This window comes from Lepidochelys kempii, chromosome 2 (genome assembly GCF_965140265.1).
Source record: "Lepidochelys kempii isolate rLepKem1 chromosome 2, rLepKem1.hap2, whole genome shotgun sequence".
Classification (NCBI taxonomy): Eukaryota; Metazoa; Chordata; order Testudines; family Cheloniidae; genus Lepidochelys; species Lepidochelys kempii.
The window spans coordinates 182,753,362-182,770,776 of NC_133257.1; the positions used below are offsets into that span (position 1 = coordinate 182,753,362).

Consider the following 17,415-nt stretch of genomic DNA (forward strand, 5'->3'; position numbering starts at 1 on the left):
TATGTAAATCCTCCTTTCACAGGATTAACCATGGTGTTCACTCCTTGTCAAACTGACTGCAACATGAGCCCAATACGTTATAGATGATTGCTACATCTGTTCAACTCCTGTTAACAATAAGTGAGTTGGCCGTCTGTGTGTTTTCCCACCCACAAAGTAAAGGTAGTTCTTGAAGTGACTGGCCATATGGATTACACTTTTCACGTGCATGTCCCCTATGCACATAGGATTGGATTGTTTTGGCCAGCAGTGTCAGTGAGGCCACTCCGAGGTGTCCTTGTATCTGTCTCCTCTCAGGCCGCAAAGCAGGTCCAACCATCCCTCTGTTCTCTTACCACTGCAGCAGCTCTATGCACTGTTAGGATTAGTAATGTTAATTAGTTCAGGAGTGAGTTGTAGTCTTTAAATTCTCTTGTGTCAAATGACAATCAGATATTTTGCTTGGAGGCTAGACAAGTATAAGGGATCCAGCACTATGATAGAAGCAAAACCCCCAGGGTTGTTAACCTACTCCTTGTGTAACACTTCAGTGCCTGCTTACAGCTGGGCACTCATTCAATATGCTCTCTAATCAAACAAAAAGCTAGAGAGGCTTGCCTAAAACTTTCTCTTGGAGTGCTCTGTACAAGCCTTCAGATAGCCAAAGGAAGGATGTAGCTAGACCTCAGTTACCACATCCCTTCCTTTATAGTTTGCCCCAGTGACTCAAAACTCTACCCTAAGCACCCATGCTCTGTTAACCAAGAGACCCTACTTGTTCACTTCCATTCTGGCACTGGTGACTCCTGAGAGGTGTAGGAAGGAACACAGCTTCAGAATCAGGTTGAGATGTTGGTTACCCTCTGCCATGCCTATGAAATCCAAATACAAGAGTCACCCTGGCTCTGACTCAACAGGCAAAAGGTAGCCAATGGCCAGACTTAGGTCCTTTTGGTGCATTAGTACTACCTGTTAAACATATGCCTCTGGTACCCACTAAACTTGTGGACCACCCTTTCTTTTGCACTGATCTCCTTCATACCTTGCTCATTGACACCATCCCTATTGGCACAGCGCATATCCAGTATGGAGTGATTTCTATGGGCCCAATAGTGCAGCCACCCTTGCTAGGTAAGCAGTCAGTTACAGAGACCTTAGTACTGACTCATTTCTCTCTAGAGTGGACATTAGAGCATCCCAGCACGCCTGAAAGAGTAGCCCCACCATTGGAGGAAGTGTACTCCTTTTCATCGTCCTTGTTGATGTGCAGTAGGGACTCATCTTCCCTCCACGGGGATCACACAGAGAAACATGAACTGCTCTCTCAAAAGGACAGGGCAAGGATTTCCAAGAACAGGCTGCTTGTTGTCCTCCATTATGTCCCACCAGTCTATGTCCCAGCCACGTGCTTATCAACCTTTAACCCTGCCGATTAAGATATGCAATACCATATCTGCGAGCCAGTAGCTTCTGCCCCCTACCAGGGCTAACTCCCCTCCCAAGTGGCAATATAGATCTTTGCAGGCAGGTCAACTAAAACAGCCTCAGATACTAGAGACAAAGATCAGACAAGGGAGAACAATTAATCTCATCTGCAATTTCCTCATCTGCCCCTGATGAGGCAGTGAACCCCTCACCATCTTCTCCAGTTGACTTATTTAAGTGGTTCCAAGATGTTAAAATGCATGGCAGAAGCTTGACCTACATTTGGGGGAGGTACAAGAGACCACAAATTGTTGGATGTTCTGCACCCTTCCAAGGGCAGTAGGCTCACCAAGGCAATACAACAATTACTGTAAGATAAGCAACCATTCTTTCCTTGAGTACATGCTAAATGGGGGGTTCAAAAACATTTCCATAAGAAGGGCTGCATGTTAATAAACTGAAACTTTCCTTCTACGATCACTTACTCTTGGGGGAATTCTGCCCACAATATTTTCAAATTCTGCAAAATACTGCATATTTTGTCAAAATAACACAATATAATCATGCCAGCTTCAATAATTTTGGTAATTTATTTCAAAATATCTGTCAGCAAGTATGTCTGTAACAATATGGACAACAAAAAAAGATTCAGAAAATGGTTTTTGACAAATAGTTTCCTTACTAGGCATATTAATACAGAACTTTCAGTAATAATTCATTTAAACTACAATACAGACACATGCTTCCCCCTCGGAAGCATTGAAAAGGCTTGAGGGAATCAGGGATAACAGAGGAGCTCAGGGAGAGGGAAGTAATTGCTGGGAAGAAGCCTGGGCGCTAACCTGAAGAGTTGTCGGATATGGATGGAAGAAAAATGGAACGGGTTTTTTTTTTTGGAGGGGTGGGGGAAGATTGTTGGGGAGTCTCTCCCATGAAGACTCTGGCTGACCCCTAGCCTCTTTCAGGTGCCTCTGCCCCTATGTGTCCCTGCACCCCCACTCAGTCATCCCTGTCTCTGTTTGGCCCCCATCCCAGTGTAACCCCCTGGCCCCAACAGCCCTATGCTGTCCAACTCCCTCTATACCACCTGGCCCCATGCACAGGGCACTGTGAGGAACACAGCCTCTTCTCCCTCTCCTCTCTCTGCAGCTAGCTGCTCCTGACCAGGAGTGGCTGCCCTCTGTTCTGCCACCACCGCAGTCCCTGGTGGGCAAAAGGTGTAACTGCATCACCTCTCCCGCAGAAAGTATTTTCTGCTGAGAAAAAATATTCTGCAGGGGACATGAATTCTGCATGTATGCAATGGCATAACTTCCCCCCAGGAATAATTTCTTAACATTGCTGTGGCACCCACAAATCTTGCCTACATGGAAGATTAAGACTCATACTTATGTATTTTTTGCTTTTTTGGAAGGAAAAAAAAATTACTAGCTGCTTCCATCTTCCTTTTCCAATTTATTCTGATGGCTAGAAACAAGAACCAGCATTGTATGACCAGCTAACTGTCCACATACTACTCATCTCCAGAGCCCCATCAGGTGCTGAAACACTTAATTTTTTTAAAATTGTGCTTATAATTTAAACAGCAATTTTTTAAAAATTAGTTTAGTTCTTATAACTTAAGATAGCTGCATGATTTATTCATTCAAGTTTCAGGGGAAGAGTTTAGTCATACTCCAAATTCCTAAACTAAATTTTCATGCACAACCAATATTTCCCCTTTTCTCCCCCTCCCCAATTGGCAGTACATTTAAAATGCAGGTGCTGATTCAGCCTGAATTAGAAAGTAGCATGAAGACCTAATTGCAGACAACAAATAAGAGTGGTTATACTGAAAGTAAATTTACTTAAGTTTTACCTCTACTCACCCTTTCAGTTCTCTTTTGTAAAAATCCAGGCTCAGATACCTGAGACCATCTATCACAAGTTTCCTCCCAAACAAGTGTGGCAGGCTACTCAAATGTTTGCATGCTACTGAAGATACACAGTAGGGTTAAATAAGTCAGAAAGGAAGAGTGAGTTAAACTCAGTGAGACATTGCCATGGGTCTGGCTATGAATGCCACACAAGATTGTTGCCTATTAGGTGAGGAGCTTAAGACTTCCATTTACTATGGTTAAAGTGACAACTTGTCTTTTTGATGGAACTGTTACAAAAATTTGGATATCTGTACACACTTATCTGATACTGCTCCCTACTTGGCATCTAGATCCGTAGGGCAGTTTTACCATTCTGATTTAACTGGAATTTTCAAGACCAACTGCAGGGGAAATGTGTGGAATGATTCTTAAAGGTTACTCACCAACAACTTCTTAAGCTGTGCTCACTGTACATTCTGACTACCCACCTGCCTTCCCTTCTTCCTGAGGGTTCTAGCACTGTGCAACTGGTTGAGTTATTTGGGTGTGCAAAATTGTCTCCACATTTTCAGTGCCACAAAAAGAGGAGCCCAATGTGCCCTGATTCCTTGAAGGTTGCTGTATAGCTCCTGTGTACCAAAGGCACCTTTTGTGAAATATGCAAAAGCAGTATATTTGAACTACAGTTACTAGTGAGCTATCTTTGTATTTTGAAACAAGATAGAGGAGGAAACTCTGTGCAACATCAGGAACTAAAGCCTCCATAAGAACACTGCTTTGGTGAGATGTTAATGGTTCTGAAGGGCCATTTGTATGATAATGCATGAGATTCCAACTGCAATCCATTAATACCTAGGATCTTCTACCAGGCATTAAAGGGCTAAAATTGGTCCATATCTAAGTAGTCAGTCAGGATTTCCTTGTAGTTTTTAACTAGGGTCCTAGCACCACAAGGCAAAACCTCAGACATAAAGGTAGTCTGGCTTTCACTGGGCATGGGGACATTAATAAGGGTGGTGTTTATATATAAATGTAAAGTTAGAGGAACTGTGTTTATTTTTCAGTACAAGCAAACGTCAAAGCACATTCTGAACAGGCACTGTTAATGGTGAGATCAATTTAAGAAACTCCAGACTTTCCAAAGAACCTTTATTAATATGAAGTACAAAACAGAAATATGTTATAGCTAATCAGTTAGAATTATTTTACTTAACTACTGTCAGCCCAAAGGGGTGTTCTCTCATCAGGGTTTTAGTTCCAATAATGAAACTGTATATAGATTCAGGATAGCAATCTTGCATATGGTGTGTGTATAAGGTTCTTGTTCTGATCAAGATATATTAAACCCTCCACCCCGGGGGGGGAGGGGGAGAGTACAATCTGTGTTGATCAATATTTTATATAACAAAAAAAACAATTATCCAGCATGTATCAAACCCAACAAAAGTTCATGGCATTTTCTGTAATTAAAAAATAGCAGTTTTTCAAATGAGTGTGCCAGAAAGTGTAAAACCAGCACCATTCATGTACAGATCAAGGAAAGCAGGTGTCTCACTTCAAAGCATATAATGGAAACATACACCTCCCTTTGTACTCTTCTATGACTAGGGAGGTATTTCTCTGCTGTGTGTGTTGAGGAAAGTTCATGTCATTTTCCAGAAAATATAATATTTAATCTAATTGTATTTATTTGGTCTGTTTGATTAAAACAACTTGCTACATTTACAGATCAACTGGGTGACTGTACTGGCTTTAACATACAGTAGACATGATATAAAATTTAGTATTCATACCTTGACAGTGCTTTAACAGTCCTCTGAGAGTGAAGTGTTTTAGTTAAATAAGATGTAGGAATGTAGCAAACTTCTGTCACATATCCAGTAAAACCCATCATTACACATGTGGGCACAACTTAAAATACTCATTTTATTCACAGCTTGCCAGAATTTTCCAATGGCATGTCTAATAATTTATTTGTTTGTAATCTGCAAATGATAGATCCTACTGGAGATTATTAAAAGGGGCTTGTTCAGTTATTGAAAAGAATACATGCTTTCTAAAGGGGTACTACCAGTAACTCTAATCTGTTAATGCAGCAATTTGTTATTTTGCAGGTATGCTAGTGGGACACATTTTTCTGTTTGTTTACATACCTGTAGAATAACTTTAAATACAAAAAGGCTTTTTAAAGAACTAAAAAAAAACCAATTGCATATTTTCTACTTTTCATCCAACCAAGTGAAGTACATCATTCAATAATAAAATTGTGATTCTAAGCATAAAAATTAACCGTATTGTTCACGTAACCATGTTTGTCAGTACACTCAATCTCTTTATAAATCCCACACTGAGGCCCTTAATGTTTTTTTTAAAATGTAACTACCCATTCTAGCTGAAAACCTTCTCGTGTAATAACCCACTCCACATATACCGCCATGCATTCATGAAGAGTTGTATACAAACACCTTCCCCAAATACGATCCCTTCAAACACACACACACGCACAGTACGTCAAACATCTTCCAGTACACACACAGTGACAGTAGGTCAGCTCACTGGTTTTTTGTTTTGTTTTACAGTTCATCATGTCCCTCTGTGGTCTCTTGGTCTTTCAGTTTGAATTCTTCAGCTGTAATCTTGCCATCTCCATTTCGGTCCTGATTTGTGAACATATTTTTAACAATCTTTGCAGAGTCAAAGCCAGGAGCTAGTTTTCCTTTGCCAGAATCAACCTGAGCTTGAATGTATTCTGAAAACTAGGGAGAAAAAAAAGGTTCACAATGGAATAATTAAAACAACAGACTAAATGGATATTTTAGAAAGACCAACAATTAGTCCCATACTGCTCAGTACTAACTACCAGGGTCCTAACCACTGGAGGGGCGGGAGAACATATATGTTATTACCCTAAGATTTTACCATCTAAATTGGACAGATCAGACATGAAGTAAAATGTTGCTACACTGAAGTCAATAGAAGTTTGGTCATTCACTTCAGTGAAGCCAGGATTTCACCCACAATACAGATTGAAGATGGGTTATCTGAGAAGGACCTTGCATAAGAAGAGTTTTGAGAAGGGAAATGAATGAAAAGAGAGGGGTTTGGTTTTGTGTACAAGTATAGGGAATTCCAAGTGTAAAAACTGACATGGAAGCAAGTGCAAAGGTAACATTTCAATAAATTTTCCTCACACAATTTATTAATCCATTTATCTTTAACTACTTCTCCTATGACTTTAAAAAAACAAAAAACATATACCTAGAGCCATAGAAGGGCTGAGCGGGGGACTTGGGGTCTGTGGAAAAATTTTAAATCAAAATGGGGATCCTCGGGTTGCTAAAGTTTGAAAACCGCTGTGTTAGTTTATAGTTGTTCTAACACAATTGTGAGCCTCAGTATAGGTAAAGACTGTCATATTTACCATATCAACTGATTATGGAGTTAAGGCTAAGATTGTGTCACAGATATTTTTAGTAAAAGTCACAGACAAGTCACGAGCAATAATGAAAAATTCATGGAAGCCCGTGACTGTCCCGGACTTTTACTAAAAATATCTGTGACAAAATGGGGAGCCTGGGCAGCTGCATAGAGCTGGGAGCTCTGGAGGTCTCCCCTGCTGGCTGGGAGTGGTGGGGGTCTCCTGTGCTGCCAGCGGCAGCCAGGAGCAGCAGAGGTCCCCCCTGCCAGCCGGCACTGGCTGAAGTCACAGAGGTCTTTGGAAGTCACGGATTCCGTGACCTCCGTAACTAAATCGCAGCTTTAGTTATCATTAACCCTGGGATGAAATCTTGTTTAACATGTAAATTAGCATGTGTTCTAACACAATCTAATATTCCAATGCAGGCATTTGAGCTAAGTAGGTAACCTTTAGATTTTTGTCTAAAGGCTCCAGGAAGTCTGATTCTTTAAAAGGCTTCGGCTTCCCTAAATAGTAACTATTTGCTCTTTTGACATCCATATTCTGTAACCTCACCTCCCCTGGAGGGATTAAGGAAAAAAACAGCCAGTAACAGACTGATCAAGATGCAAGTCCAGTATAATAGCACAATTTTGGTTAAAAATTTGGAGGCCTCAGAACCACCTTTTCTTTGCAGACTCTGGGAGAAAGTTGGCTGGCTAGCATGGCCTACAACTCTGAGACCCTCCTAACCTTTAAGTACAATTTTGCAGTTGCCAGGGGTAGCTTTGACAACACAAGAGACAAAAGGGAATCTCAGACAACTGGAACAAAAAACAGGGACAAGGCCTCTACCTTGAGCAAATCTTTTAAACCAATTCCATAGGACGCTTTTTCTAGTAGGAGGCTTTCAGGACTCCAACAGGCTCCCTTCAGATAAGTATGAGACATCCTGCCCTAGAATCCCAGTCACCATATTGTCAGTTTAAGGGATTGAGAACCAGAGCATCCATGCCCATGCTGCCACAACTAAGATCACTCAAAAGCTGAAGAAGTGACTATAAAAAAAAAAAAGTAAAGAAAACTTTCCTGAAACCAGCTAAACCCCCACAAATTTTAACTAAAAACTGTGAACCTTTTTTAAACAAAAACTACTATACTGTTTAAGAACTATTTGCAAGCAATTATGTCAGCTAACGGAGAAAGGAAGAGGATCGTTGGTATTGCAACTGCTGTGAAAGGTGCAAAGAGAGTAAATAAGGGGTGACTAAAAGGGGTATGTACTTATACCCTCAGCCTATTTTATGCTGTCTCACGGAAACTGCGCACCCTGACTTAGCTGCCAGTTCTGCTGACAACCAGTTCTATGACTAGGCAACAATATAACAGAGAACTTTCAAAAGCTTTCTGACAACAAGAGAGATGCAACCACACACTCCCCTAAACTAGGCCCCAGTTCAAAGGAAACTTTTCCACTGGATCAGGCCACTAAAGCGTAAAGTTTTTTCTCATGCAACTGTAGGTAGTTTTTGTCATGGGATTTGGGATCCAATCCAGATCAGTAAAGGGTTGTGTCACTATTTGCCCTACAACCCTGGGTGCCTTAAATGCTTTGGTGCGGTAGCTACCAGCCTGAGATGCTGACTGCCAGCCTACAAGCATGCAGGTCACACCCTGAGTGGCCGTGTGCTGTTCAGCAACTCTGACTCCAACAGCCTGTCTACAGCTGTACAGCCCCATCTGGCTTCCACCAGCCTTGGCTACCACCAGCAAGGTGACCCCAACATACCCCCAGCCCTCTTCTGGGCAATTCAGCGAAAGAATATCTTCATTTGTTCTTCTAAAGACAAAAGCATATCACAGCTTATTAACCTACTGGGTAAACACACTTCTATTTAAACACAGCATTTAGCTTATAGTAAAAATAAAACAAATTTATTAACAATAAGACATAGGTTAAGTGATGCCAAGTAAAAGGAATACAGTTAGAAAGGGCTATAAGCAAATAAAAGTGAAAACATGCATCTAAACATCTAAAACTTAATCTAGCAAGGTAAAAGCTTTTTCAAGATGGTTTCTCACCTATAGTCTGTTTCCAGTTTCAAACCCCTGCCCCTCTTTGTATGAAGAGCCCATTTTTCTCAGCTTGCAAGAGCTCTGTTCCCTTGTGTTTCTCTAGTGATGATTGCCAAAGATGGCTTCTGTCTTTGCTTACATCTTCCAAAGTTAAAATGATCTTGTTTTAAGAGGCAGGATGACCTCATGCTATTTTTCCCTTTCTATGGGCTCCTCATCCCTGTGTGTGTAAGTGGGGCTTCCACTGTTTTGATTCCACCATGCTGAATTTGCATAGAAGACAGGTAAATAGCTGCCATCTCTCGGGTCTGGGAGGGAACCTGTTCCTTCCTGTTTGGCCACAGACTTTAACACCTAATATTATTTATCCATATTTCCTCCTATAGTGTTAATATATATTTATTTCACCATGATATTAATCACTACTGTGCCATTAGCATTCAGAAAAGACCACACTCCAAACAGTTTTATAATACTGTATATTTTATACCAGCAGTTGATTCAATTGATTATCACTTGAGGTTCAGCCACCCTGTCTTTATAGGCCAATAAACCTTTAAAATGGATTCTTCTGAGGATTACCCCTGAAAGTAGGGTTTATTCAAGCTGCGAGGAAGGAGATATGGAGTCTGGTGGTGAAGGAAACTTCATGTTCTTTCTTCCCGCACTTGTTAGCTTAATAATTATGTTTACCTAATATGTAAAAATGGACCTTCACTGTCTTTTCTTGAAAACCAGGCTGCTCAGAGAATCAAATAAACATTCGTTTGTCTAAGGCAGACCTGGCTACCAACTTCCCCTGACATGCCTCATTTAATCACACTTTAGTCCTAATTCCAACATATATCCATCTCTTAACACACGCATTATGCAAGAATATTAATGCACAATAAGTTATTAGTTTTCAAATGATACCTCCCAAAGCATATTTTGTAGAAAGGTTATTACAATTGTGTGTAGGGTGTAAATACAGGGTTACTTAGGATCACAGTCTTACAACAGAGAGCAAAGAGAATGGAACTATCACACTGCTGAAAGCTTTTTAAAGAGAGACAATAACATCAAATCTGCTCAGCTTCAAATAATGAATTAAAAATAGTTTCAGTTTTTACACCTGCATTTGAGCCCTCTAGACTCTCTTTTTTTAAGCAAATTTTCCTTTAATAAACAAAAAATGTCCCTTACGTGTTACCATCTAAAATACTGACACAAACAGAGGCAGGGAAACTGTGCACAAACTGCTGTCCAATGCAGCAATTGTACAGACTGACTAGATCATTTTCCCCCTCTAATCTCAGTTACAATAATCTCAGGTGCTATTTGTAACAATAGCAGCCACAAAACTTCACAGAGAAGTGTGATTTTCAACATTTACAAACATTTTGACCCAACACCCTTTCTCACATCTCCCCGCCAGCCCCTCTATAGATCGAGCTCTGGTACCAATAATCACATCCAAGCTTCTCCCTCCCCATTCAGTTCTGAAACACAACGTACATTACATCTATTCTGTAGACAAAAGCCTTTCAGCTCTACTGTAAGGGTAGGAATGGAGCAGCGATAGGAGAGAGGGAGAGAGAGATTATAGGAAGAAGGGGGAAAAGGGATTTATTCTTTTAACTTGTCTTTCTGCCTTTTGACAGCCCATATTGTTCTTGGTAGGGTTTTTTGAAAATTTAAAATGTAAATTTCATTTAAAATGGCAGCTTCCTGTTAACTTGGTAATAACCATAGCCTGGGCTGGATAAACTCAAAAACTTAAAGACAAAACCTGACTTATCCATGAGCTTGATGGTGGTGGAGCTGGGGGGGGGGGAGGGGAGGCGCGGAGAAAAAAAAATCTATGCAGGTGGTTTTACCCCTAAACTCACCTCCTCCAGAAAAACTTCTCCATTATTATCCTTGTCGATTTCTTCAAAGAGATTTGGAGAGACATCACCATGCCAGACAAACATGTAGCCATCAGGTAAACCAGACACTAGTTCCAGCAGTTCGATGTCAAAAACTAATACTGCACTACCAGGAACTTCTCCTTCTGTCACAACAAATGGCACAGTTAAGTATTAACTTTCAGTTAAGTGGCAAAAGGACAATTTAGGTTTTTTCACAATTAAAAAAAATCTATTACTTAAAGTGCAACAACAAACAAGTGCTTCACTAGGGGTCCGATCCAAGCCCAATAAAATCAATGGGAGTCTTTTCATTGACTTCAGTGGGAACTGGATCAGGCCTTATATAAACAGCAAACTGGGGTTAGACCATACAAAATTTTATTATATGAGACACATGAAGCACTACATATTTGCCATAAGTGACATATGTAATGTGAGTTTTAATCTTAAAGGCCCTGACTCGGGAAAGGCACATAAACAACTTTAATTTAAGCACTTGAATGGAACTTAAGCATTTGCTTAGGTGCCCTTCCTGAATAGGGATGCTTTCCTGAATTGGTGGCCTAGCTAACTTTAAATCCAGACACTTAATATAAAAGTTAACTTTTCCTTAATAACTGTGTCCCAAATTTTTATTAATAAAAAAGAAAAGGTATATGGCAATATATGGCAGCTGCATATAGCCTCTAGCTACAGATACAAGACTGTCTTTGTTGTCTGATATATTTCCTCCACTGGGACTCTTCTTTGAGGAGACTGAATTTGCATGATATTGGGTATTTTTTAAAAAAGAAAACAAATCAAAAAGGAACTTCTGTTCCAAAATGAATAAAGGAGTCTCACCAGATATGTAAGAAAATACTAACATATTCAGAATCATGCTAGCATTTACTCCAGACCATATATCCAATGTAATGTCAATAGTGTCAAATATCAACGACACATAATTTTGTAGAATTCTTAAATAAAAATAGTGTTTTTAATTAATAATTTTATGGTGGTTGTCTTGGAGTCACGTACAAATCAAAGAGGTGTTCAATTAATCTCTCAAATTTATTCCACATTAAACTCAGTGTGATGCCTGACGCTAAATCTTTATACAACAGAAGTTGTCTATGTTCTTTAGGAATCCAAATCCTACAAAGTCAGAGTGGGCTGTGGTGATGCATCTTCTTCCATCAGAGCCTAGAGTTTGATATCATTAGGACACCATTCACCAAGTTCTTTTAATTTAAAAGGCCAATAACAACTCCATGTACTGGGAGCTGATAGTCCTCTGAAGTTTCTATGTTTTATAATCAATTCTTGGAGCCCTATAATGCCAAATTAAAGTCTCAATCCCACGAAGTTCCTCCTGCAGATTAACTCTATCCCATGCAGAGCTACACCGACTCCAATAAGACTGTGCACACGGACAAGCGGAAGTGCAGGCCCAAGTACAAAATTATCAAACAATCCATCATAATGCCTCACTTTTAGCACCTAGAAATGACTGGGATTCACAAATCCTGGGTTCAGCACCTAGGCTCCCTGTATAATGAATGGGAAAAGACAGGCACCAAAGAATGGGATTCACAAGAGGCAGCACGCTGAGTGAGGAATCGCCCGAGCTAACCAATGGGAGATGCAAAGGGAAGGCGTGTGCCCCAAGCCCTGCCCTTCACAGGGAGTTAGGAGTCAAGTCTGGACTGCAGGAAGGCACCTAAATCTAGTTTGGATTCACAGTTGTGAACCCTCTTCTGGAATCAGGCGCCTAAGGGGTTTCTTACAAGAGGAGGAGGAGGAGCTCCCTCATAACTTTTAGCTCTGTAGTTACGGTACTCACCTGGGAGTCCCTCACTCAAGTGACAGTTCAGTGTCTAAGCCCTGGTCTACACTACGAGGTTAGGTCGAATTTAGCCGTGCTAGGTCGATTTTATAAGCAATGTGTCTACACAACCAACCCCATTCCGTCGACCTAAAGGGCTCTTAAAATCAACTTCTGTACTCCTCCCCAGCTAGGGCAGTAGTGCTAAAATAGATCTTGCTGGGTCAAATTTGGGGTAGTGCAAATTTGACGGTACTGGCCTCCGGGGGCTATCCCAGAGTGCTCCAATGTGACCGCTCTGGACAGCACTTTCAACTCCGATGCACTAGCAGGTAGACAGGAAAAGCCCCAAGAAATTTTGAATTTCATTTCCTGTTTGGTCAGCGTGGCGAGCTCAGCAGCACAGGAGACCATGCAGTCCCCCCAGAATCGCAAACGAGCTCCAGCATGGACTGAATGGGAGACACTGGATCTGACTGGTGTATGGGGAGAAGAATCTGTGCAGGCAGAACTCCGATCAAAAAGAAGAAATACTAATATTGATGCCAAAATCACACAGAGCATGGTGGACAGAGGCGACAACAGGAACATGTGTGAAAGTTAAGGAGCTCAGGCAAGCCTACCAAAAGACAAAGGAGGCAAACGGTCGCTCCAGGTCAGAGCCCATACATGCCGCTTCTATGATCAGCTGCATGGCATTCTAGGGGGGGAACCCTACCACTACCCCACCACTGTCTGTGGATACCTGCAAGGGGGGAGTCTCACGCCACAAGGAGGAGGATTTTGTGGATGAGGAAGAGGAGGAGAAGGCACAGCAGGCAAGCGGTGAATCCGTTCTCCCCAGCAGCCAGGACCTTTTCATCACCCTGGAGCCAATACTCTCCCCAGGCGGGATCCTGGACCCTGAAGCCAGAGAAGGCACCTCTGGTGAGTGCACATTTGTAACTACAGAACAGGGTTTAAAAGCAATTGTGTTTAATACTTGATTTGCCCTGAAGAATTCGGATGCATTCGCGGCCAGTACAGCTACTGGAAAAGCCTGTGAACATGTCTGGGGACAGAGTGGGAATCCCCCAGGGACATCTCTATGAAGCTCTCCTGGAGGTACTCTGAAAGCCTTTGCAGAAGGTTTCTGGGGAGGGTTGCCTTATTTTGTCCTCCACGGTAGGACACTTTACCATGACAAGCCAGTAGCAAGTAGTCTGGAATCACTGCAGCACAAAGCATGGCAGTGAATGGTCCTGGGTTTTGGTCGCATTCAAGCAACATTCAGTCTATGTCTTTCTGTGTTAGCTCAGGAGACTGATATGATTCATGGTCACCTGGTTGAAATAGGGGAATTTTTGTAAGGGAACAGTAAAAGGACCCCGTTCATGCTGGGCTGTTTGCGCTTGGGTAAAAGGGATCATCCCAGAGAATACCCATGCAGTGGGAGGTGCATGCCGCACAGCCACCAAAAACCACAGCCCCTCCTTTTAAATGGCAAAGCCAACCGGCATTCCTTGCTATGGGAAAGGATGGCACTGCACTTTGAAACAATTCCCACATGTTATGAAGGCAGAAAAAGGCAACCCCACGTACCCTTTGGCTTACCCTGGCTGCCTGGAAACTGAATTCTGTTGCCCAGCCGTGTGTGATGTGTCACCATACCCACAGGCACTCGATATAAAAGGCAAAATGCGACCTTGTACCTAAAGCACATGTGCTGTCTGCTGTGAATTGCTTGATTCACTGTGAAAGAGTCTCCCTTTTGTTCTCAGAAATGTATCATCTTAAATTTTACTCTCCCTTTTTATCCCCCCGCAGGTGCAAGTGTTTCTACGCTCCCCCTATCATCTCCGTCCCTGAGGTTATCACAGATTAGAAGGAGGGGAAAAAAAGCACTCGCGATGACATGTTTTCCGAGCTCATGCAATCCTCCAGCACTGATAGGGCACAGCTTAATGCATGGAGGCATTCAGTGGCAGAGGCCAGGAAAGCATTAAGTGACAGCAAGGAGCAGAGGCAGGAAGCGATGCTGAGACTAATGGAGGAGCAAACGGACATGATGAGGCATCTGGTGGAGCTGCAGGAAAGCCAACAAGAGCACAGACCCCCGCTACATCCACTGTATAACCGCCTGCCCTCCTCCCCAAGTTCCATATCCTCCTCACCCAGACGCCCAAGAACACGGCGGGGAGAGGCTCTGGGCACCCAGCCACTCCACTCCAGAGGATGGCCCAAGCAACAGAAGGCTGTTATTCAAACAGTGTTGATTTGTAGTGTGGCTACAATAAGCAATGTGCCCTTGTCCTTCCCCCCTCCCTCACCCCACCCGGGCTACGTTGTCAGTTATCTCACTAAGAAAGAATGCATGGTTTCAAAACAGTATAGTACCTTTATTTCCTTTGCCAGCTGTGATCAAAGGGGGGAGGGTGGTTGGCTTACAGGGAATTAAAATCAACAAAGGGGGCGGGTTTGCAGCAAGGAGAAACACACACAACTGTCACACTGTAGTCTGGCCAGTCATGAAACCAGTTTTCAAAGCCTCTCTGATGCGCGGCATGCCTAGCTGTGCTCTTCTAATCATCCTAGCGTCTGGCTGCTCAAAATCAGCAGTCAGGCAATTTGCCTCAACCTTCCACCCCGCCATAAACGTCTCCCCCTTACTCTCACAGATATTATGGAGCACACAGCAAGCAGCAATAACCAGCAATAACAATGGTAATGTTGGTTGTGCTGACGTCTAACCTAGTCAGCAAACAGCACCAGTGGGCTTTTAAATGTCCAAAGGCACATTCTACCACCATTCTGCACTTGTTCAGCCTACAGCTGAACTGCTCCTTACTACTGTCCAGGCTGCCTGTGTACAGCTTCATGAGCCATGGGTAGGCTGGGTCCCCAAAGATAACTATTCGCATTTCAACATCCTCTACGGTAATTTTCTGGTCTGGGAAGTAAGGCCCTTCTTGCAGCTGCTCAAACAGCCCGAAGTTCCTAAAGATGCGAGCGTCATGCACCCTTCCCGGCCATCCCACGTTGATGTCGGTGAAATGTCCCTTGTGATCCACCAGTGCTTGCAGCACCATTGAGAAGTACCCCTTGTGGTTTATGTACTGGTTGGCAAGGTAGTCTGGTGCCAAGATAGGGATGTGTGTTCCGTTTATCGCCCCACTACAGTTAGGGAACTCCATTGCAGCAAAGCCATCTAGTATGACCTGCACATTTCCCAGATATTTCTGGATAACAGAACGTCAGTGATTGCATTGGCTACTTGGATCACAGCAATCCCCACAGTAGATTTCCCCACTCCAAATTGATTCCCGACTGACCGGTAGCAGTCGGGCGTTGGAAGCTTCCAAAGGGCTATTGCCACTTGCTTCTCAACTGTCAGGGCAGCTCTCATCTTGGTATTCCTGCGCTTCAGGGCAGGGGAAAGCAACTCTCAAAGTTCCAAGAAAGTGGTCTTACGCATGCGAAAGTTTCACAGCCACTGGGAATCATCCCATACCAGCAACACTATGTGGTCCCACCAGTCTGTGCTTGTTTGCCGGGCCCAGAATTGGCGTTCCACTGTATCAACCAGCCCCACTGCCGCCATGATGTCCCAATTGCCACAGCCTGTGCTTTCAGGAACGTCTGTGTCCATGTCCTCCTCACAATCATCCTCTTGCTGGCGTCTCTTAGCCAGGTTTTGCACATATTGCAGGATAATGCGTGAGGTGTTTACAATGCTCACAACAGCAGGGTGAGCTGAGCGGGCTCCATGCTTGCCGTGCTATGTCGTCTGCATGGGTAACCCAGGAAAAGAGGTGCGAAACGATTTTCTACCGTTGCTTTCACAGAGGGAGGGAGGGAGGGGAGACTGACGACACGTACCCAAAACCACCCACAACAATGTTTTTGCCCCATCAGGCACTGGGAGCTTAACCCAGAATTCCAATGGGCAGCAGAGACTGTGGGAACTGTGGGATAGCTACCCACAGTGCACCGCTCCATGAGTCGATGCTAGCCACGGTATTGAGGATGCACTCCACCAACTTAATGCGCTTAGTGGGGACATGCACAATTGACTGTATAAAATCGATTTCTAAAGAGCGACCTCTATAAAATCAACCTAATTTCGTAGTGTAGACATACCCTAAGATGCTTTGTGAATCTAGCCCTTCTGCCGACAGCATTCCATTAAGACAAAGAAACATTCCTGACACATGGAGACACTGGCGCTCAGTGGTGTCCCGTGGTAATCAGCACACTGGCCAGAATGTCACATTTTCAGAGCTATATTATTAAAGGTGGAAAGTTTATTTCAACCAAACACTGTTTTGTTAAATTACTGGCCTGGAAAAGCTCCAAAGAGAGCACTTTAACACTACGGGATAATTTTAAAAATGTTAAAAAAAAAAAACAAAAAAAACAATCCATATGTTTAAAAATAGTATTTTTCCTTACCATTTCAAGCCACTCGTACCCTCCTGCCCCAGAAATAATGAAAAACAAGACTAACAACACATATACATCAGTCGCTCAGTAGGTAATAAGTTACACCACCAGTCGTCTATTAGGTTGCATTTACTTACCAACACCAGCTTCTCCATAACCAAGATGGGGCGGAATAACAACTGTTCGCCTCTCTCCAACGCACATATCTCTAAGACCCATGTCCATCCCCAAAACAACCTGTCCAGATCCCAGAACTATATTATATGTTTTACCAAGACTAAGCCTGAAAAATAAAAAAGAATTTTTACTACTTCCAAGTTATCACTCAAACTGTACAGTTTCTATATCAAAGTCCCTATGTGGCCAAAAATCAAGTTTACCCCTAATTCTATGTGCTTCTAAATAGCCAAGTGGTGTAGTTGCTGAGGTAACAGATTGTAGCTCCTATCTCATACAGACATCATCATCACTTGAATTAAACCTGATTAAGGATTTTAATCCTCCCAAATCAAATCAAACTCTGAAATACTTTGTCATTCAAAAAAGGGCTTCTTGCCT

At 42.6% G+C, this 17,415-nt stretch overlaps 1 protein-coding gene across 14 annotated transcripts in view; it reads right to left on the bottom strand.

Moving 5' to 3' along the window:
• Positions 1-4,398: 4,398 nt before the first annotated feature.
• Positions 4,399-17,415, bottom strand: part of FKBP9 (FKBP prolyl isomerase 9) — a 58,240-nt gene continuing 45,223 nt past the window's right edge. For 13 of the 14 annotated variants that reach the window (XM_073332944.1, XM_073332946.1, XM_073332943.1 and 10 more), the window contains 3 exons: positions 16,995-17,140; positions 10,608-10,771; positions 4,399-6,019 (listed from right to left, as the gene is read on the bottom strand). In XM_073332944.1, coding sequence (XP_073189045.1) covers positions 5,837-6,019; positions 10,608-10,771; positions 16,995-17,140 — 493 coding nt within the window. In that variant the 3' untranslated portion in view covers positions 4,399-5,836. The remainder of the gene's footprint in view (positions 6,020-10,607; positions 10,772-16,994; positions 17,141-17,415) is intronic. The other variant, XM_073332952.1, reaches the window with a different exon arrangement.